The 22234-nt window shown below is 34.3% G+C and overlaps 1 protein-coding gene and 1 pseudogene across 4 annotated transcripts in view; one reads left to right on the forward strand and one right to left on the reverse strand.

Annotated features, from left to right (window-relative positions):
• CCDC88A (coiled-coil domain containing 88A) overlaps positions 1–22234 on the forward strand; it is a 122892-nt gene that overhangs the window by 32488 nt on the left and 68170 nt on the right. For all 4 annotated transcript variants that reach the window (XM_032410959.1, XM_032410960.1, XM_032410961.1 and 1 more), the window contains exons 4-7: positions 3147–3216; positions 5201–5259; positions 11638–11721; positions 13746–13886. In XM_032410959.1, the coding sequence (XP_032266850.1) occupies positions 3147–3216; positions 5201–5259; positions 11638–11721; positions 13746–13886 (354 nt within the window). The remainder of the gene's footprint in view (positions 1–3146; positions 3217–5200; positions 5260–11637; positions 11722–13745; positions 13887–22234) is intronic.
• LOC116636394 lies at positions 15756–21734 on the reverse strand (annotated as a pseudogene).

Consider the following 22234-nt stretch of genomic DNA (forward strand, 5'->3'; position numbering starts at 1 on the left):
AGGCAGACGCTTAACGACTGAGCCACCCAGGCGCCCCTATTTTTCCATTTCTTTAGCACCTTAATGATGAGCATCTTTAGAACTAGGTGAAGTCTGGGAAGTCTGAGGATATATAATAGAGCTTTAACAGTAGCAATCAGGTTTTTTAAGCCTCTAATATCTTTTATGTCTTCTATATTTTCGATACTACTTGTAAGATTAGAATAGGGAAATAGGAATTTTTACAAAAACGTAACCAGAATCCTGTGAAGAACCCATAGAACCAAACAGAGATTTTTAGAATAATTTGGGTTTTTTTTTTAATTTGTGTAGTTTTTAGCTGCCTTGCCTAATATTAGTACTTTCAGACATAACAAACTTAATACTTAGAAGTAAAGTAAAAGTAGAGTAGAAAAGTAGATTTTTTCCTATTAACTAATATTTTGTAACCTTTATCATTTAAAAAATACCTTTATACTTTCATTTGATTTCCTACCCTTCCCAAGAAAAGTCACATACATAGTAAGTCATGGAACTTTGATTTAAGCCTAGGCATTCGGACTGTACTCCACCAGCATGTTATGCTAGGTATCAGATTCTACTATACTGAAGTACATTTTTAGATACATGGAGATAATTTTAAATTTAGCAGTTTCCTGTAGCAATTGTATCTCATCCAAACATAATAGAATTTCACAGTGTAAAAGTGAAACACATGAGGTCATTGATGATACCATATGGTGAAAAAAATCTATGAGATTGGCTTTCGTCTTTGTGAAGAGACTGAGTTAGCATGAGGCATGGGGTAACAGAGTAGGCAGAGAGTAGGGAGCCAACTGAGGAAGAGGGTGGAGGAACAGGGTAGTGACTATACTGAAGATTACCGTGTACCAACATAGGATATTACATGGTAAATCAATATAATAAATTGCCTTGAAAAGTTGATGTTTTCTAGTATGGTTTATCAATTTTCACTCATGTTATCCCAAAATAAAATGTGTAAATGAGAATTAATCCTTTATCTTGAAATAAAGCTTTTTTCTAATAATTCAGGATCTCTTAAAATTTAATGCCTCCTTTTATGATACTGAATTTGAATGTTCTTTGTTCAGATTTAGACTATCCACTAAATGGGATAGAGACAAAATAGTGATTGCTTTTTTTATATAGCTCTTATTTATAATTTCTTTTACATATGTACAATGATAGTCCTGATAATTTTGCTTCAAGGCAAGGAAACTAAAAATTAGAAGAATTAGAAATTTATTCCCTTAAGTCCATTTAGCTGTTACCTACTTAGCTAATAGCATATTCCATCTTGAGGTAACTTGCTTTGAATTGGAAAATTCATTTATTAAATAACCAGACTCGGTCTCAGTCTTTGGAGTAAATGATTTTAGCAGTTTTTGACACTTACTCTTAATTACTTATCTAATCAGATACACATACAGAGTATATACTTTTTCTTTAAATGTATGCATGTTTTTGGTAATAGTTTTTAAAGGGCTAGTAAATATAATGCTGAAGAAAATATTTTGAAACTTTCTCATACATATCTATAAAGAATTAAAGATAAAAGGTTAATTCTAATGAGCCTCTGGTACATATCACATACTGGCTATGGGAAAATGCTTTATGGGATCTAGAATTACACATCTTAAAAAGCAATACAAGTTAACTTTTCATGATATTTGCTCCCTCATCATAGTATTAAGTAAAGAGTGACTCAGAAAGAAATAATTTTAAAAACTTCTTAGTAACTAGTTATGTCTGAATATGTAGTGAAAGCCAAATTGTAAGGACATTCACAGTTATTTCTATAATCTTGCAAAGATTCGGTAGTATCACAGGACACCGATCAGTCCTGTAGTCTGCTTCATCTCAGACCCTTTGTAGCATGCCATTATTAGTAATGATAGACACATTGTGTTCCTTCATTTCCTCAAAAAAGGGGTAGGATAAATGGAAGATGCATAGTTACTACCTAAAATGAGTAATATGAAAGCATTCAATTCTTTCTGAATCACCCTGTACTATCAGAATGTATATATATTCTTGTCACTGAAAGTTTGACAGAAATCTAAGTAAAACATCTATTGTAGATAGAAGGGAGAAATAATGATTGACTGAGGAAGAGTTCACAGGCATAAAATGATCAGAAGACACAATTTTTAATGAAGTAACTAGCTTCCTTAATTTTAATAGAGGTTTTTAATTCCCTTAAAGAGAGGTAACAAAAGGTCAAAAACGTACACATGCTTGATCTTTTATTGAGGAGTGTTGTTTAAGTATCTAACACCTAAAACTCAGATTTCCAAATAATAAATATTAGACCTGTTCTACTTGGACACTTATTTTGTAGGTATTATTTTTTTAAAGATTTTATTTGAGAGAGAGTGAGTGAGAGAGGGAGAGCACGAGCATAAGCAGGGGCAGAGGGAGAGGGAGAAGCCGACTCCCCACTGAGCAGGGAGCCCAGTGTGGGGCTTGATCCCAGGACACTGAGATCATGACCTGAGCTGAGGGCAGACACTTAACCAACTGAGCTACCCAGGCACCGCTATTTTGTAGGTAATAGATGTGTTATTAAGTCTAGCTGACATTTTAATTTTTGTTACTTAATTCATTAACTTGAAGTTACAAAAAGTTTAAGATCTTGGTGTCTTTTTTTTTCATTTTTTTGTTTATTTTTTATTTATTTATTTTTATTATGTTCAGTTAGCCAACATATACTACATCATTAGTTTTTTGATATAGTGTTCAACGACTGTTTAGTTGTGTATAACACCCAGTGCTTTTCACATTACGTGCCGTCCTTAATACCCATCATCTGGTTGCCCCATCCCCCCACCCCCCCTCCACTCTGTAACTCTCAGTTTGTTTCCTGGAGTCCAGAGTCTCTCATGGTTTGTCTTCCTCTCTGATTTCTTCCCATTCAGTTTTCCCTCCCTTCTCCTACGGTCCTCTGCACTATTCCTTATATTCAACATATGAGTGAAACCATAAGTCTTTTTAAGACCTTGGATAACTTTTTTCACCTTTTTAAAAGCTTTTTAATTGCAGTATAGCATATCTACAGAGAAGTGCACAAATGGTAAGTTATAGCTTATTGATAATTATCTAGTCAGCATTACCCATATAACAACCTTTGGGATATCTTTTTACAGGAGACTTTGCAGCAATTGATCATGATGTCCTTGCCAAATGTCTTAATCATTGGCAAAAATCCTTTTTCTGGTAAGTATTAAAATTGGCATAATGTGATAATAGTCTTTGTGTAATACTGTAATGCTTATCAAGATCTTGCTCATTTATATGAACACAGTAGGTTTTTCATGACTCTAGGGAAAGTCAGAGGTGATACTCCATTTTGTAGAGAGAAAATAAACAGAATATTTGTAATATGTAGATGAGGTCTATATATTACAGACATACATTTTATGTCAAGTCCAGTGTTTTTTTCAACTCTACCAAGTTGATACGTTTCTGTAATGATTTTTAGTGTCTCATTATAAACAAGTATAGAGGATAATATGGGTATAAGATTAAAGGAAAGAAGTGATTTTGAAGTAATTTCTAAGTTTATATTCATACATCTGCTATCTTTCATTGCCAGAGCTGTTTGAATCTAAGATTTTACTGATTGATGTTTAGCTTATATTAAACTACTTCTAAATGGAAAGATGAGAAGCAGTTTTCTTAGATCATTTAAATTATTTTCTTCAGAAGTTTCTGCCTTTTGCCAGATTTCAATTGTGACCTCTTCAGAGTTTTGATTTTTAAACAATTAGGGAAATTAGTAGCTACTAACCAATTCAACAACAGTCTTATTCTTTTAGGCTACCCGTAACCCAAATCTAAGTATATCTTCTCCAAACCCCACCCCCCATTCTCATTCTAAACAAAAATAAAGCCAAAATAAAAACTAAAATCAAGCATGAATTTTTCCTGAGGAAATTACCACTTAGATGAGGTGAATTAAGAGTTTAGATAGTCTTTAGAGATATTCTGGGATATTTGATTATATAAATTAAAAAATGAAAAAAAAATTTTATATGTAGAATGGAATTATTTTCAGTGTTACATGCGTTTAGTAATTACCTACCAAATTATAGAGACCAGGAATATAAAGAAAATGGTCTGTGCTCTGGAGGATCTTATGTTTTGGTGAGAGAGATACACAGATGACTGGGAAATCATGTAATAATTAATATACAATAGAGCTATGTAAAAGTATTAGGCGTATAAAATATGGAGCCATTATTCTAAAAATTGGCAGATTAGTGAGAGTTGGGGACCATGGGTGGGTGGTTGCCAGGGAAGACTACACTGAGATGTTAGAGCTGTGCCTAGGATTGTGATTAGTAAGTAGTTCCCTAGAGGGATGAGTGTAGGGAAGAAAGACAAGCAAAGAGAGTAACAGAAGTGAAGGCAGACGAGTGTGGATGTATATATATTTGGGGAAGGGTGATTAGTGTGGCTAAGAAAGTAGGTTGTTTGCTGGAGAGTAAGAGGAAATGTTTGAAGAAAGATTTGGACTTTGTCATAGACCATTGCCCTGATGTTGAAATTTAGCCCAAAGAAGTGACTTTTTTTTTTAGATAGCTGCTGTATGTTTTGAGAAAATCTGAATTGAGTATTGTTCACCAGCAAATATACTATCCACTTCTGTTACAAATCATTAACTTTATCCAGCTTATTATATACATTCATTTTATCAGCTTTGCTGTAACATTTAAGGTTTTGATCCTGGTACACCTACACAGTGGAAAGCCATTTAAATTTTGTAGGTAGATGAATCATATAAGATAGGAGTGTTAGAAAGAAAACGCTAATAGGCCTAAGAGAAGCCAGACCTATTAGGAACCATTTGGTTGAATGTGTGGCATGTCCCTATATCAGCAGTTCATTTGGTACACGGGTGTGGTATAATCATTTATGGAAAACTAGTGGATTTATATAATTAGCATACTTTATTGCATAAAGCCTTGAAGGTCATCTTATCTATGCTGCAGCCCTTCAAAGTTGACATCCTTGCCCATTTCTTCTGCTCTCACCACATTGTGCACACAGCTGCTTTCTTGACTTCTTCACTATACTTGCATACTTAATCCTTGGGTCAAGTTGTTGTGGATATTACCTTTAGAAGGGATTCTACCAATGTAAGAAAGAGAGTTGAACTAAAGTAAAACGTAGTACTTAGCAATCGTTTTTATTGCAGAACAAGGCACAGAAGAAGTTAAAAAGTTGCTTTTACTTTTACTGGGTTGTGCAGTTCAGGTAAGTTAAAATATTTCTTTGTATTTCCATTTTAATAACTGTATGTTTTTTCAGGCTCTAGTTTCTGAAAGATTTAAAGATGGGCTATTGCTTTTTCAAAGTCTATGTTAGGAACTTTTAAATAACTATAACCTTCTAAGGAGATTTTGCAGGAAAACATTTATTCTCTTATTTTATTTCAAACTGTACTTATATTATCAGATAATTGTATTATTTAAAAACTGTATTTTTTTTTTTATTTTTTGAGCCTTTTATTGGCCCCAAGTTTTTCAAATTTCCATAGAGGTACTCTTAAAAACTTCTCCCAAAACATCCTTATGATTTATGTGTGCATGTTTGTATGTTACAGAAGGGATGATTAACAACAAAAAGAGGCAGAAATTATGAAAAATGTTATTTTGGAGTCTGGATTATTATTATATTGCCCTTTTGATGAGTGATTATAATAGTAATAGCAGCTATGATATATTGAATACGTACTTTGTGTCAGGTATGATTCTTATATAGGTTTTCTTATATCTTTTCTCACATAAGAAGATTGGTGTTTATATAGGATGATATTTAAGTTACCCAAATTAAGACACTTGTGAGAGTTGGAAAGGGTACTGTTAACAATTACAGTGGAACTGCATGTGTAAACTGGGACTGTCCCTGACAAACCCAAGATGGTTGCTCGAGATTCGTATTGCCAACAGGCCAAAGAGTTAAGTTTAAACTCTGGTCTGACTTCAAAACCTATTTCTCTATGTTGATTTTTCCTTTAATTGGCCATTTTTTGGGTAAGTGATTACAGTGTTAAACTATCTCAATTATTTTTGGAATGAATTTATTTATAAACAAATATTGTGACCACAAGTGATTTTTTACATACATATGCCAGAAATTATAATTCCAAAAGAGTGTGGCTTTTAGAGCTAACAATGCATGTTATTAAAGTTTCATGCTCTGTAATATACAGGTGTTTACTTCATAATTGATTAAATATTCAGTAAAAATAGTGTTTGTGGTCATTGCTGTTCTAATTTGGTCATCAGATCCTAAATTAGAAACACAGTCCTTAATTATTTACAGCCTTGAATACTGTATTTGCTTTTAAAAATACCCTCTATTGGTGGATGTTATGTAAATTTAAATAACATAGTGACAGCATAAATTTGGTTGTAACTTCTGGTTACTATTTGGTTGTTATTTCTGGTTACTAAAATTGACAGTGGAAATGGAGCAGAATGAAGGAGTTTCTATGAACAGTTTAGGGAAAGCCTAAAATATAAAAGAAACCATCATGAGCTGTGAATTGTGTAAGACTGATGAATGACAGACCTATACCCTGAAACATTATATGTTAATAAAAAAAAAAAAGAATTTAGATTTCATCCTGTCAGTATTTGGGAGTCACTGACGCTAATGACATAAAATGTGTAATAGTCAGAATCTCCTGTCAGCCTTTAACTGTCTATATGAACAATTAGAAATCTTTGTTGATACTGAAGAGCTAAAATGTACTTCAGGACAAAACCAATCAGCTAACAAGTATTGTTTGTACACTTTCTAGAATGTAATCTCTATTACAGAAAATCTATCCTTGTGTAATTCAACAGGTTAAAAGTCTAATGTTTAATATAATACGTAAGTAGCATAAATATGTTTTTCCACATCAGGATTAGTTTTATCTGTTATACTTGTGATTCGTAGGTAGAAATAGTAAGTTAAAGTTTGCTGGTATGATACTTAAGTCCAAGAATTCAGTGGGCCACAAGTTTTAAAAGATACTATATTCATGAAAAGAAATAGAAATGGAAGGAAGCATAAGGAAATTGGAAAAAAATTGTTTCTTTTGAAGAAGAAAGTATGAAATTCTTAAGGGGAAGTAGCATTCAAAAACAGTGAATTAGTCACTGTCAAAAGATCTTACAGAATAAATTTATAATTAAGACTTTTTTATCCTCGATTATACATAAATCGACAGGAATAACTTTGAATACAAAGAAGACTGTTCAAGGCAAGGGCTTAGATATTTCCATTATTGACTAATTAAACCAGTCCAGTTCCACCAGAATCTTTTCTAGTGGATAACACATCTTCTGAACCAGTTCTGAGCATCAGCTAAAATTTTTATGGACACATAGCTCTGCATCCCAGCCATGAGATAGTTGAGAGATTCTCAAGCAAAATCATCCTACACAGAAGGAAAAATGTTTGTAGTGTATGTTGTTTACAAATATTTTTCTTCAAAGACAATGTAAAATTCAGCAGACCTTAGTTTTATATTAGTACTGGCTATTCAGTATCCCAAAAATATTATTTATTTTGGGCTTTCGCAAGGTTGCATAGTGTTGAAAGCAACTGAGTGTCAAGTGTGATTGGAATTAAAATTTTGACCTTTATGTGTGCCCTCACAAGCAATTCTAACACTAGTATTTGATTCAGAAAACTATTTTTGAACTTGGTCAGCTTGAGGGCTATAGCCTGTTGTTTTCCTACCAGTTATCTGTAAAGCATCCTAAAAATTAGCATTTTAGAACATTAATTATCCCATTACATTTTGGGGAAATAAAATAATACATAGCTTCTAGCTGAGGCATTTTTTTTCTGAGAATACATGAAAATAGCAAATGTAGCTTAATATAAAGAGGGAATTTTTTGCTGATATTGTTTTTTTATTTTTTTAGTCAGGGGAAAATTTATAAATAAAATTCACCATTTTACTAAATTTTTAAGTGTACAGTTCATTAGCATTAAATACATTCACATTGTTGTGCAGCCATCACCACTACCCATCTCAGAACTTTTCTCATCTTCCAAAACTGAAATTTTACACCTGTTAAACAGTAACTCCCTGTATCTCTTTTCCCCCCAGCCCCTGGCAACCACCATTCTCCACTTTCTGTCTTTATGAATTTGACTACTCTAGGACATAAGTGGAATCATTCAGTATTTGTCCTTTTGTAACTGACTTATTTCACTTAGCATAATGTTTTTAAGGTTCATCCATGTTTTAGCATATGTCAGAGTGTCCTGACTTTTAAGACTAAATAATACTCCATTGTATGTATATACTACATTCTGTTGCTTCCACTTTTTGCCTATTGTGAATAATGCTGTTGTAAACACAGGTAATACAAACAGCTGTTTGAGTCCCTGCTTTCAGTTCTTTTCTGTCTATACAGGAGAGGAACTGCTGGATCATATATGGTAGTTCTATTTTCGACTTTCTTAGGACCTGCCATACTGTTTTCCATAGTTTCTGTACCATTTTACATTCCCACCAACAGTACACAGAGTTCCAATTTCTCCACATCCTTGCCAGCATTTATTACTTTCTGTTTTGGGAGCAAGGGGAGAGCCATTCTTTAAAGAGGGAATTTTAGTTTTTCTATTTTTATTTATTTTTTTATGTGGCATGTTTTGGTTTTACTTTTGATAGAACTATGATCTATTCAGTCATTGGTGTTCTTATTGAAAACACTGTAATGTGTTCCTCATTTTATTGTTTTCTTGTTCAGTAGTTTATTTTGGGTACTCTTTCCTCTATTTTAGTATAATTTTTCCTCATAATCCTGTCTTTTTTAATAAGAGAAAGCACTGAAAGTACCAAGTGAAAATGTGAGGAATTTGAGGAATTAAGAGCTTAAACACTCTGGTGAAAGATGTAGGACTTCAGGGTTAATGCAATTCTTCCTCCAGTCCCCAACTTCCTACCCAAATAACTTTTCTTTGTCTTTTAATTAATTTATGAGAGAGAGAGAGAGAGCAGGCAGAAGGGCAGAAGGAGAAGGGGAGAGACTCTTAAGCAGACTCCATGCTGAACAAGGAGCCCAGCTCAGGGCTCGACCCCAAGATCATGACCTGAGCCGTAATCAAGAGTCAGATGCTTAACCAATTGAGTCACCTAGGCGCCCCCCCCAGAATAACTTTTCTGCATTTTTCTTGGAATATCATGGTAATCTGCTGACTTAGATATCAGTTGCTATAATAGAGTTAGAAATAACTTTAGTGCCCATAACACATGAAGAACTTTATATTAAAGATAAAAGAGAGCTTAATTTTAAGTGGAAAAAACAATTTGCTGATGATTATCTAGTCTTCTTCACAAGAGTCTTCATAGATGGAAGTAAAGCTATTTATATGTCTATTTTTAACACCAGACTTTATGCTCTAGAATGGGGCTGTCAATACAGTAGCCAGTGTGAGCCACATGTGGCTATTTAAATTAAAATTAATTACTATTGGGGTGCCTGGGTGGCTCAGTCGTTAAGCGTCTGCCTTCAGCTCAGGTCATGGTCCCGGGGTCCTGGGATCGAGCCCCGCATCGGGCTCCCTGCTCCGCGGGAAGCCTGCTTCTCCCTCTCCCATTCCCCCTACTTGTGTCCCCTCTCTCGCTGTCTTTCTCTCTGTCAAATAAATAAATAAAGTCTTTAAAAAAAATTAATTACTATTAAATACAATGAAAATTTTAATTTCTCAGTTGCACTAGCTACATTTTGGTATTCAGTAGCCACATATAGCTAGTGATTACTATATTAGACAACACTGATATAAAAAGTTTGGTCCAATTATTCAACTTCGGAGTTGTATCTTCTCTCATTCTCTTTTCCATCTTGATAGTTTTTCTCTTTTCTATCCCTCAAGATCCTATAACCTTCATTGTGTATTCTTTAAGAAAGCCTAACCTATTTATAAAGCATATTTGGAATTCTTAAAAACTTTCAGAGTTTGAATAAAGATGAGATTTAGTAGAAATTGTGGGTATTTTAAGAGTAAAAGAAGAATTCTCATTGATGTGTGTTGAGACTATGTTAAAGGATGAGCTCCTAAAGATAGTATAAGTGAAGAAACAGTGGCTATAGGGCTTAGAAAAGGGAAGTATATTTGTTAAGTTTGAACTGAAGGCAGACAAAGATATGGCAGTTGAATTGGGAGACCCTTCCACTGAGTCATAGTCATCATAACCCTGCTATTTTATGTGTTCATTGGCTTAAAAACTATACATAGGTCAACATCTTTGGAAGCATTAAATTTAAAAATTGGGCATACCATACCTAAAAAGTTAATTATGTTACAAATGTACTATCAGAAAGTCATTCTTAATTGTTCTCACTAGACCTGTCAAATATTATTTACTAGATGAAAAAAATTCTTGTTTTTAAATTGACTAATTTTCATCCCATCTCCCCAAAACTCGATTTCCTAGTCACAGCTAGAAATTGTACATTCTTAGTAATTTAATTTTAAATATTATTATATCATTCTAATAATTTTGTTTTTACAGGACACAGAACTATTTTTACCAATGGGAATGTGTTAAGTTAAATTGTAGGCAATAGAAGTAGAATGTTATAATTTGATATAATAAATACATAGAGTATAAAGCAGAACCTTGCTAAGTTTCTTAATGATCAAAGGACCAATTTTTTCTTTTTGTGAGTATATTCTCTTCACTAGTAGTTGGGTAATTGGCCCAGGAGATGCAACTAAGCTAGACAAGGCAGTGCTGTCTGTTTTGTATGCACTTCTCATTTGGTAGCTGCAAGAATACAGTTATACCAGCAGTTGGACTGCAGTTTAAGAGATGTAGATGGGAGGCAGAGATATTAAGATGCATGTTAAACTCTTACTCAGTACTGACTGAAAAGAAAAAGATTAGGTTTACATCATAATATTTTTAATTTATATAAAGATTTTAAAAAGTTATACATTAAAGAATTGCTGCCTTTATTCCACTCAGTACATGTGTACTTGTATATATACTCTTAAATTTTGCCCCTGGTAACTTTATGTTATGGTAGAAACAAATATTTATTGTACTACCTTATAAATGTTGAACTGGGCCTCAAAAGTAGGTTTCTTTTATTAAGATTGATAGGATGAAGATGTGAGAATGCATTGTAAGCTTGAAGTAAAAATTGCTTACAATTTTTTTTTCCCAAGAAGAAAGGCTGTTTTGTTTGATGATAGCCAAAGACTGGCTGAGCTTTTTGGCTGTATTCCGAATTCTGCCACTGACTCACTGTGTTTTTTGGCAAGTAACTTATCCTCCCTGAAACAAGTTCTTGATTCTTTACTTTTCTGTTTGTAAAGTTAGCATAATAATATTGTACTGACCTCAGATGGGTTGTGTAATGGTTTCCCACTTTAGAACTTTACGGCATAAAAATAGCATGGGTTTTCGGTGCTATGCTTTTTAAATAAATATTTCTAAATTGTTATCTTTTCAGTAGGTAAGTATATTAGGCCATTTAAATGCAAAACAAACAAAACCCTCATTGTACTGTTCAGAACATAACCAAGTTTTTTGGCCTGATGAGTTTTTGGTTATTTACAACATATTAAGGACTATAGCCCATAAAACGTGAATGATCATTTTATTATTTCTTTTAGTGTCAGAAAAAAGAAGAATTTATTGAAAGAATTCAAGGTTTAGATTTTGATACAAAAGCAGCAGTTGCAGCACATATTCAAGAGGTAATAACTTATACTCAGTTTTTATATACTAATTTTTATGAAGATTGTGGTGTGTTTATATCTCCCCACATACTTGAAGTCCTAGGACAAGCAAGAACAAATCAAGGTCAGGTACAGATGAACCCTGCTGTTAGACAAATTATCGTCTTCTCTTTAGAGATAACTTTTTTTTAATTATTATGTTATGTTAATCACCATACATTACATCATTAGTTTTTGATGTAGTGTTCCATGAATCATTGTTTGCGTGTAACACCCAGTGCTCCATGAAGTACGTGCCCTCTTTAATACCCATCACCAGGCTAACCCATCCCCCTACCCCCCTAGAGATAACTTCTTAAATGAATCCTCATGGCACAGTGCTAACTAACTACCGTGTACTGTTGCCTTTATCCATAGGGATGTTAGGTAGGAAGTGTTTAAGGAATGAAGTGTATGTTTGTTAGCACAGAATGAACAGTATTGTAAATGGAAGCAGCAGAAAGTGGATCACTGCCTGTAATTCAAAACTAAAATGAGAGGTAAGATGATAACCTAAGTACTAAGTCATTCCAGTGATTTCCTTTTGAATGAATGGACACAGTATAATTTTTATTGAAGATATTACTTGAATTATAACACATTTGTAACATCCATATAAAAACTTAAGTCTAGGACATATTGTGCAATATTAAGTAATTAAAATAATTAACAGATGGATTTTAAAAGCTGCTATTTCTGCATCTATCTAGTCTTGAGCTTTTTAATCTTATACACTTAACAAGACTTTTTAGAACTAGATCATGTTAAACTTTACATGTTGATTAGAAAGAGAACTAAGGGAGGGAATTTTTAAATAGTAAAAATTGGTAGTGTTTAAAATATTCTCTATTTGAATAACCTGTGTTGCGTATATCATCTTTCCTCTTCGTTAGTATTCTTAGAGTCCAGCTTTCTTGTCTGTAATACTGTTGTCAACAGTAAGCATATTAGTACTCCACAAGATACAGGGGAGGTGTTTTGGTAGTTTCCCCTTATATACGTTTGTTTGTGTATGCTAGCTTTGTGGTTTGTATTTTATTTTGAATAAATGCTAAGTATTGCAAGTTACTAAATTTGCCATCATTTTCAAAGTGTTATTTTGCGGTTTCTTGTGAAAGTTAAAGCAGATTATTAGAATCACAATGAGAAAAGAAAAACAAGAAATAAGTATTTCATTTATGTGACTTTTCCATTCTTTTAAAAATCTTTATGTTAGTAGTCCATTTCTCCTAAGGTTCTGTGACAGTGTCATCTTCAGACTCTTTAAAGATGTAGCTTTTCAAACATAAAAGTGCAATAACATATATCCTACAAGATTAAAAAACTTTTGCTATTGAATCAAGCACAATAAATTTAGTCTTACCTAAAGAAAAGTTCAAAAGTTCAACTGATTTTGTTAAAACAGTTGTCAAACGTATCAATATTACCTTCCCCTAGTAATGCCTGAATTAAATGTTTTACTTTTTAGTTGACAGGAAAACAAATAGAAATTTATTTATAGTTTATATTTAGTAAAAATAATTCTTATTATTAGCCTTTTCATCATTAGTTTCAAGTGTTCTTTTTTATTTAATTTTATTTTATTATGTTAGTCACCATACAATACATCCTTAGTTTTGTTTTTTTTTCTTTTTAAGATTTTATTTCTTTATTTGACAGAGAGAGACACAGTAAGAGCGGGAACACAGGCAGGGGGAGTGGGAGAGGGAGAAGCAGGCTTTCCGCTGAGCAGAGAGCCCGATGCAGGGCTCGATCCCAGGACCCCGGGATCATGACCTGAGCCGAAGGCAGACGCTTAATGACTGAGTCACCCAGTTGCCCCTCATCATTAGTTTTTGATGTAGTGATCTGAAGTTTCAAGTGTTCTTGAAGCATCATATTTACTTCTCATATTTTTATGATAAGGGATATATGATATTTGAGCTAATATTGTACTAAAATGAAATCAGTTTTTAAGTAATAGCCATTCTAAAAAATTGTTTATTTTGGTTGCTTTGCTAAAGGTAACCCATAATCAGGAAAATGTGTTTGATCTGCAATGGATGGAAGTGACTGATATGTCTCAAGAGGAAATAGAACCACTCTTGAAAAATATGGCATTACATCTAAAAAGACTTATAGATGAGAGAGATGAACATTCAGAGGTTTGTAAATTTCTTTCAGTACATTGTGAAAGTTTGCTTTCCAAAAAGAGTGATTTCAGAGGATCTTCAAAATTGATAACTGTGTTTCTTAGGGACAGGTAATAAAGTACTTTATGTCTGTTTTTTGTGCAACACAGGAACCAAAAAGGGTAGATAAGAGCCCCAAATTGCTAGTAAAGAGATTGCAGTTAGATTTTCTTTTCCCCTTTCTTTTAAATTATTATTCTGATTTTGTTCCTGTGTGTTTTTAAGTCATCCCCACAGCTCTGGCAACAGTACAGAAGTGTGAAACTGAAAATACTATTGATGTAAATGGAAAAATCATTGCCTTGAAGCATGAGAATTTGCTTAAGGTTAATTTCTTAGTTTTATTGCCACATTTTGAGGTTGAAAAAATAAGTTTAATAAAAGGAGAATAACAGGTGTTCTGAATAAAATGTCTCACAAAAGGTCTCAAATTTTTGTAGTCCGTAAATGAGGTGTGATTTTAAAAAAGAATTATTATAGGCTCCTGTAAGAAAGTACTTTGCTTTTTTAAAAGAGTAAAATTGCACCAGGTTTTTTGCCTGCACTCTCTGAAAACAGCTAATAATTTTATAGGAGTCTAGACTTCTGTGCATGTGATGGTGAGTAATATTTTGTTAATAGCAGACCAAAGTACTCTGCCATTCGGAAGAATGTGTAGCTTTGATCAGTTGTTCCATTTACATGGGAGAGACAGGTGTGTGTGTGTGTGTGTGTGTGTGTGTGTGTGTGTGTGTGTTTAAAGATTTATTTATTTGAGAGAGAGAGAGCATGAGCAGGAGGGGCAGAGGGAATGGGAGAGAGCATCTCAAGCATTTTCCACACTGAGCACAGAGCCCAACGTAGGCCTCAATCTCAGGACCCTGAGATCATGACCTGAGCCGAAACCGAATTGGACACTTAACCGACTACACCACTGAGGTGCCCCTGGAAGAGACAGTTTTGAGGTTATTTACAGAGAATTTGATTACTCTTTGGGCTAATGAAAGACTTGTGTAGAAGAAATTCCTAAATGTTTTTTTTTTCTTTTTTTCTGAACAAAACTTTCATGTTGCTATAGATGAGGATTTTCAGTTTTTCTTTAGGCATTAGAAGAAAAGATAGGAAATAGAGAAGTATTTAGAGCAACAACTAATTTTTAGAAAGCCCAAAACCGTAAGACCAAAGGAAGAGTGAATTGAAAAAATGTCCCTAATATATATCAAACTTATCCTGAGATACTTAGATTATTTCATTTTCAATCTGAGTTTTGACCCATGTGCTTTATCTTCTTTTTATATTAGACCTTTTTACTGCCTTATTAATTTTCTACAACATTCTTCTATTTTTATTTCTTCTATTTGTATTTTGATAAGGTGTCCTCCAGCTTCTGAGGGCATGTATGAATTGTTTGATCTCACATGGGTGAAGAAGGATATTATTTTGGAGAAATGAGAACAAAATGTTTGTCATTATATGATCTGTGTCAAAACTAAGGAATATGAAACACTATACTGATTGTTTGAAAAACCTTTTAAAATGTATTATCCTGCCTGATTAAGCATTTTAGTTGAACTTGTTTTTTTAACAAGAAAAAAGTGGTGGCGTTCTCTTGTCTCAAGGTATTTGGAAACAAGTTGCTGTCTGGTTTAAACCCAGTTTTCTAGGGGAAATTTTTTTAATTTGGGTCACCAGTGGACTAATTAGAAAAGATCCTTAAAAATAATTGTGAAAAATATTAGACAAATGTAAATACAATTTATAAATGCAATAATTTTGTATTAATCAATTGGATTGAAACAAGTTCTTATTTAGATTTTCCCTTTAGCTCTTCTGTTTTTTCTCCAAAATATTTTATTATTTTATTATATTTTTCCCCCCAAAATATTTTATTTTATATAAAAATTTTATATAAAAAATAAAATAGAAGAAAGTTATATGTCACACTGAATAACACATATTCCTAACATTTTTTGGAACACTTCAGAGTACAAAAGCAGCATGCTCATTTTTAAATGCAAAGAAAACTTACAATAAAAGACTTCAAAAATTACCAATAAAAATCTGCATTCGGATATTTTTAAGGCCCTTCCATGTGTGTAGCATTATGTAGAAAGAAAAATGGAACTTCAAGAGAGGAACCATCACATTAGATGTTACACATACATCTGGGCCTTTCCAGCTTACAGCCCTATCTCTCTTTAGGGGAAGGTGTCACTCAGTTTGAAGAGGGCCATAGGTGTCATCATGGAGATGTAGTGCTCCTTGTTCATGCCATGCTTATCCACAAGCACCATGCTGGAGGGATAGAGTAGGGTTTGCAGTAAACAGCCTGACCTGCAGAGCTAATGCTGGAGGCATAATCTTTGCTCCTATCCTGTTGGTGGGGCTCAGGAACATGCCTATTAGGTCCACCGTGGTGATATGTCAAAGATTCAGGCCATACTGTGCTTGTGGAAGCATTCCCATGTGCAGCCAGTAGAGGAGGACTTTGGATATGGACACAGTGAGGAGTCTCCTTTTCTCATAAAACTGCTCTTCTGACACCCACACTGATGTTCATGGGCTCTGTGCCAGTCCAAGCCAGGTTGGATTGACAGACTCGGGGCAGGGCTACCCGGTAGCTTGTAGCCACTGGTGCAAGAGAACCAACAGGTGGCTCTACTTACTGCTGCTGCTGGAACACGTCTTGTAAGCGTTCCCTAGGGTGCTGAGTTTACTTTTTTGTCTGACTCTTATTTTAACTTGAAATTTGCAAATGTCCTTATTCTCAGCTCTGTCATAGATTGTACTGGCTTTGTGACCTCCTAGAAAATTTGACCTTTGGGGGATGCCTTTTAGAAAAACATCACTTAGAATTCTTTCTGCTTTGTTTCTTTCCTCGGGGGTCTCCAAGGAACCCAGACATCAGCTTATTAAGTTAAGCAATGCATTTCTTCATACTTGGCCACTTAATCCTAGAAGATTCATATCAACAAAGGAGGCTAGTTGGCTGCTCCAGGCCTTTTTGTTCCATACATGTTGTATATCCTGGTGAGCAGTAAAACTCTCGGAGTTAAAGTAGGCACCATCTGTGCACTTAAATATCCTCCATTTGCTGGCATGGCAAGGATGGGACATCACTTTTCAGTCAGTATTAGGAAGCTTCAGGCTGCTCACAGGGGATACCCTTCCTTGTCAAACAGAGAGTCCTTTTTTTCTGTTTTGATTAATCTTTTGTTGTAATTCTTTTATTTCAATCTAGAAAGTGTAATTTGGTCACTCTTTTTAATTACTCTTCACTTTGTATTAATTTTATGTAACATGTATTTCTTAAATCCTCTTCCTTTACTAAAAACCAAATAGATTTTAATGAATTTAAGATCTCTTTATTATCACTATTTATTTTATGCCAAGCATTGTGTTTGTGTAATATACTATCTTCATAAGTCTGTACAATAACCCCATCTTAAAAATGAAGATACTTGAGCTCAGAGAAGTTAAACAATTTGCCAAATCTAATTCCAACCCCTGTGTTCCTGTTTATAAAACCTTTGCCCAAATCCATGATTGTGCTGAGCACATCTCTGATTCTTTTCCTTAATTGGGAGTTCTGTAAACAGAATTATTAAGTCACTTGAATTTTTTTCTTAGCTTTGGTATATCTTTTTATGTTATATATGTTCTTCAGTGTATATTAATAAATACCTGCTTTTTTGCAAGATCTTGTGCTAAGAGTGCTTGGGAGCAACAAACTGACAAACTTTCAAAAAAGGATCAAAGATCATTATAATCTAGGGGGGAGAAATTATTTTAATAAAATAATTGGGTTTTTTAAATTAAGTTTTTATTTAGATTCCAGTTAGTTGACATAAAGTGTAATATTAGTTTCAGGTGTAGAATTTAGTAATTCAACACTTCATACAACACCCTGTGCTCATCACAAGAAGTGCTCTCCTTAATCCCCATCGCCTATTTCACCCATTGCCCCACCCACCTCCCCTCTGGTAACAGTTTGTTCTCTATAGTTAAGAATCTGTTTCTTGGTTTGCCTCTCTCTTTTTTCCACCCTTTGCTCATTTGTTTTGTTTCTTAAATTCCACATATGAGTGACTTATTTCACTTAGTACAATACTCTAGCTCTATCCATACTGTTGCAAATGACAAGATTTCATTCTTTTTACGGCTGAATAATACTCCATTATATATACATATAAATGTATATGTATGTATACACACACACACACACACACACACATACATATAAATGTATATGTATGTATACACACCCACCCACCCACCGCAGACACCACATCATTTTTATCCATTTGTCAGTCAGTGGACATTTGGACTGTTTCCATAGTTTGGCTATTGTAGATAAGGCCCTATAAACATCGGGGTGCATGTATCTCTTTGAATTAGTATTTTTGTATTCTTTGGGTAAATACCTAGTACTCTAATCGCTGGATCGGAGGGTGGTTCTATTTTTAACTTTTTTGAGGAACCTCCATGCTGTTTTCCTGAGTGGCCACACCAGTTTCCATTCTCACCAGCAGTGCAAGAGGGTTCCCCTTTCTCCACATCCTTGCCAACACCTGTTGTTTCTTGTGCTTTTGATTTTAGCCATTGTGACCGGTGTGAGGTGATAATCTCCTTGTAGTTTTGATTTGTTTTCCCTGATGATGAGTGATGTTGAGCATCTTTTCCTGTGTCTGTTGGCCATCTGTATGTCTTTGGAAAAATGTCTATTCATGTCTTCTGCACATTTTTAAATTGGATTATTCATTTTTTGGGTGTTGAGTTTTATAAGTTCTTTATAGATTTTGGATACTAACCCTTTATCAGATACGTCAGTTGCAAATATCTTCTCCCATTCTGTAGGTTGCCTTTTAGTTTTGTTGATTGTTTCCTTCACTGTGCAGAAGCTTTTTATTTTGAAGAAGTCCCAATAGTTGATTTTTGCTTTTGTCTCCCTTGCCTCAGGAGACATACCTAGAAAGAAGTTGCTACAGCCAGTGTCAAAGAGGTTACTGCCTGTGTTCTCCTCTAGGATTTTTATGGTTTCAGGTCTCACACTTAGGTCTTTAATCCATTTTGAATTGATTTTTGTGTTTGTATAAGAAAGTGGTCCAGTTTCATTCTTTTGCAGGTCACTGTCCAGTTTCTTAACACCATTTGTTGAAGAGACTTGTCTTTTTTCCATTGGATATTCTTTCCTGCTTTGTTGAAGATTAATTGACCGTATAGTTGTGGGTTCATTTCTGGGTTTTCTATTCTGTTCCACTGACCTACGTGTCAATTTTTGTGCCAGTACCATACTGTTTTGATCACTAGACCTTTGTACTGTAACTTGAAGTCCGGAATTGTGATGCCTCCAGCTTTGCTTTACTGTAATAAAATTTTGAAAGCAATAAGTACCCCCCAAAAAATCATATATCTAAATACTATAGGAATTTAGAGAAGAAAGACATTGCTTACAACTGCTAGTGGAATGTCTAGGATCAGAAGTATCAGAAGGTTCATGAAATTAAATTATGCTTTAATAACATTTTTTGTCAGGTTTTTAAGAAAAAAAATGTTTGGAGGCCTTGAGCTAAAGAAGCTACTACCATTAGAGGAAAGTCAAATTGTCTACATAATCTTTAACAGAAAATGCCTCTGGGTACTCTTAACTTTTAGTACAAAGTTTCTTTCTTTTTTCTTTTTAGAAAATATTTCTCAGCCCATAGTTCTTTTGTACACTGGCATCTGGAACCTCTCGATATCTCCATAATACCACCTACTAAGTTCAAATGTAGTGTGTCTTCCTACTTTTGAGTTTTCCATTTTGTGAATCATTCAGTTAACTAATTTTGAGCAGCTGTTTTTGGGCTCAGTACTATGCTAAATGAGATCAGAGATACAGAGGAGGTATAAGAAAGATTGTATCAGGTTTATGGGGGAAAAAACCACATTGTAAATGACATAAGATAGCATTTAATTAAATTCTAATTTATTTGTGCATGAAACAAATATTTATTAAGTGCTGTGCGCAGGCACTATTATTATTAGAGTCGGGAGATGTTAGAAGGCAAGATTAAAGATAATGGAGACAGTAAGAAAATAAATAAATAAAACTTCATGAAGACTGAGCCTGGACTACTATGGAGATTACTAGTAACATTATTCACAGAGACAGGCACTTGGGCTGGTCATACTGGGTAGGTGGGTAAGATGAATAGTGTCAATGAATGTATAAACTACCCTTCAAAAAGTAGCAATGAAAGAGAAGTAGAAGGGTAACAAGAAGGAAATGTGGTCTTTTTTTTTTTTTTTCTTAGATAGAAGACACTTGTATATATTTGAAGATCAAGGAGAAAAAAGCCAGTAGGAAGAGAGAAGTTGAAAATGTTCCAGAAATAAGGAATATGTATTGGGAGCAAAAGATGCATAAAAATGGAGGATTTAATCTCAGGTGGTTTTGTTTCTTTGACAAGTTGGAGGAGAGGTCATTCATCAGAAGTGATAATAGCAGTTTACAGGTGGAAGCTTAAGTAGAGAAAAGAAATATGTTTAAAACAGTCATTGTAGAGAAATTTGTCAAGAAATCAAGATTTTCAACTAAAGGATTGATGGGTATTGAAAAGAGCTTAACTGAAAATAGATGGCAAGATGTGTCGTAGGATTGTGTATTTTTTGTTTTAGAGTTCTTTATAACCTTGGAGAAGGAATAAAAAAATGATATTAGGTAGGGAAAATGACATAGTGTTTGAATCAAACTTGTATTTGAATTCCTGTTATACCTGTCATGAAATGTGTGACTTTGTTAAGTTAATCTTTATGAGCCTCAGTTTCCTTATTGTTTTACAATAGACATAATGCCTCTATTGTAGATTATAGTATTGGATGAGATCTTGTTGGAAAATCCCCTATCTGGAATTCTATAAATATTCATTCCCTTTTTTATTTTTTCCCAAAGAGTGGGCTGTAGTCAGAGTGGCATGGTAGTGTTACATTAGAAAGTAAGGATGACAGGCACTTAACTGTAGTTTCAAGCTGAGTAAGAACTCTAGAGTAGCCAGGGGTAATCTGGGCAGAAAGGAAGAGTTGAATGATAAAAGGTTCAGGTGTAGGTATGGTGCCATGGGAGTAAATGCTAGTAAAGGAGGCATGGCACAAGAGAGGAATGGTTCCTTCATTGGAAAAGTCTGTATGTATTGAATAAGGAGTGAAGGTAGAGTTGTAAACAGAAAAGGGACTGAGAAGTCATGTTCTTTGGTTTATCAGTAGGGATACTGGAGTTTGTGAAAGCAGTAGTTGGGCAGACCTTGATTAGGTGCTGAAATATATTCCAAGGATGAAGAAATGAGTTCTTATGGGTGGTTTAAAAAAAAAAAAAAAGGAAGGATAAAAGTAATGATTTAGTGAGGGCATTATAAGACTTGGTGATAAGAAAGCAAAAATGGTGATTTCATGGTCCTGAGGTGGTTACCCACCTATTCTACCTGGAGTAAGACAGTTGGAATTACTAGTCAAGACAATTTCTGTTTGCCTGAGAAGTTTGAAAGAAAAGCTGAGGTATTGTTTAGAATAACAGAATTTTCCAATAAGAGGAAAATTGGAGGAATGGAGGAATATGATTGAGTGAGGTAAATATAGGTTAAGTAGCCCTTAAAGTTCAGAACTGGGGAAAGTAGAATGAGATTTGTGTCCCATGGAGAGACAGGAATAAAGGAAATGTTGAGATGGCAGATTACAACTACTATTGCAAGAAAGAGAACATAGGATATGGAGTCAAGAGACTGGCCTTGGAGTGTCGGCATCGCTACTATGAGTTTTGTGATCATGGACAAATCAGTCTCTGTGCCTCAGTTACATTACCTGCATAACGAAGAGATTAAACTAAACCACTGAGGTTCTCTTAGGTTCCTCTGAGGTCCTTGTCTACAATTCTAGAGCAATATTGTGGAATTCTGCAATGATGGCAAGATTGTATTTCTGCGCTGTCCAATACAGTAACCACTAGCTACCTGTGGCTGTTATATACTTAAAATATGGCTAGTGTGACTAAGGAACTGTATTTTTAACCTTTTTAATTTGTAATTAGGGACACCTGGGTGGCTGTCAGTTAAGCATCTGCCTTCATCTCAGGTCCTGATCCCAGGGTCCTGGGATCGAGCCCAGCATCGGGCTCTTTGCTTAGCAGGGAGTCTGCTTCTCCCTCTGCCTCTGCCCCTTTGCCCTGCTCGTGTTTTCTCTCTCTCTCTCTCTCTCTCTCTCTCTCTCTCTCTCCTAAATAGATAGATAGATAGATAAATAAATAAAATCTTTAAAAAAATTTGTAATTAAATAGCCACTTGTGCTACTGGCTACCATATTGGACAGCA

The sequence above is a fragment of the Phoca vitulina genome, unplaced genomic scaffold, assembly GCF_004348235.1.
Source record: "Phoca vitulina isolate PV1807 unplaced genomic scaffold, GSC_HSeal_1.0 scaffold12, whole genome shotgun sequence".
NCBI classification, from domain to species: Eukaryota; Metazoa; Chordata; class Mammalia; order Carnivora; family Phocidae; genus Phoca; species Phoca vitulina.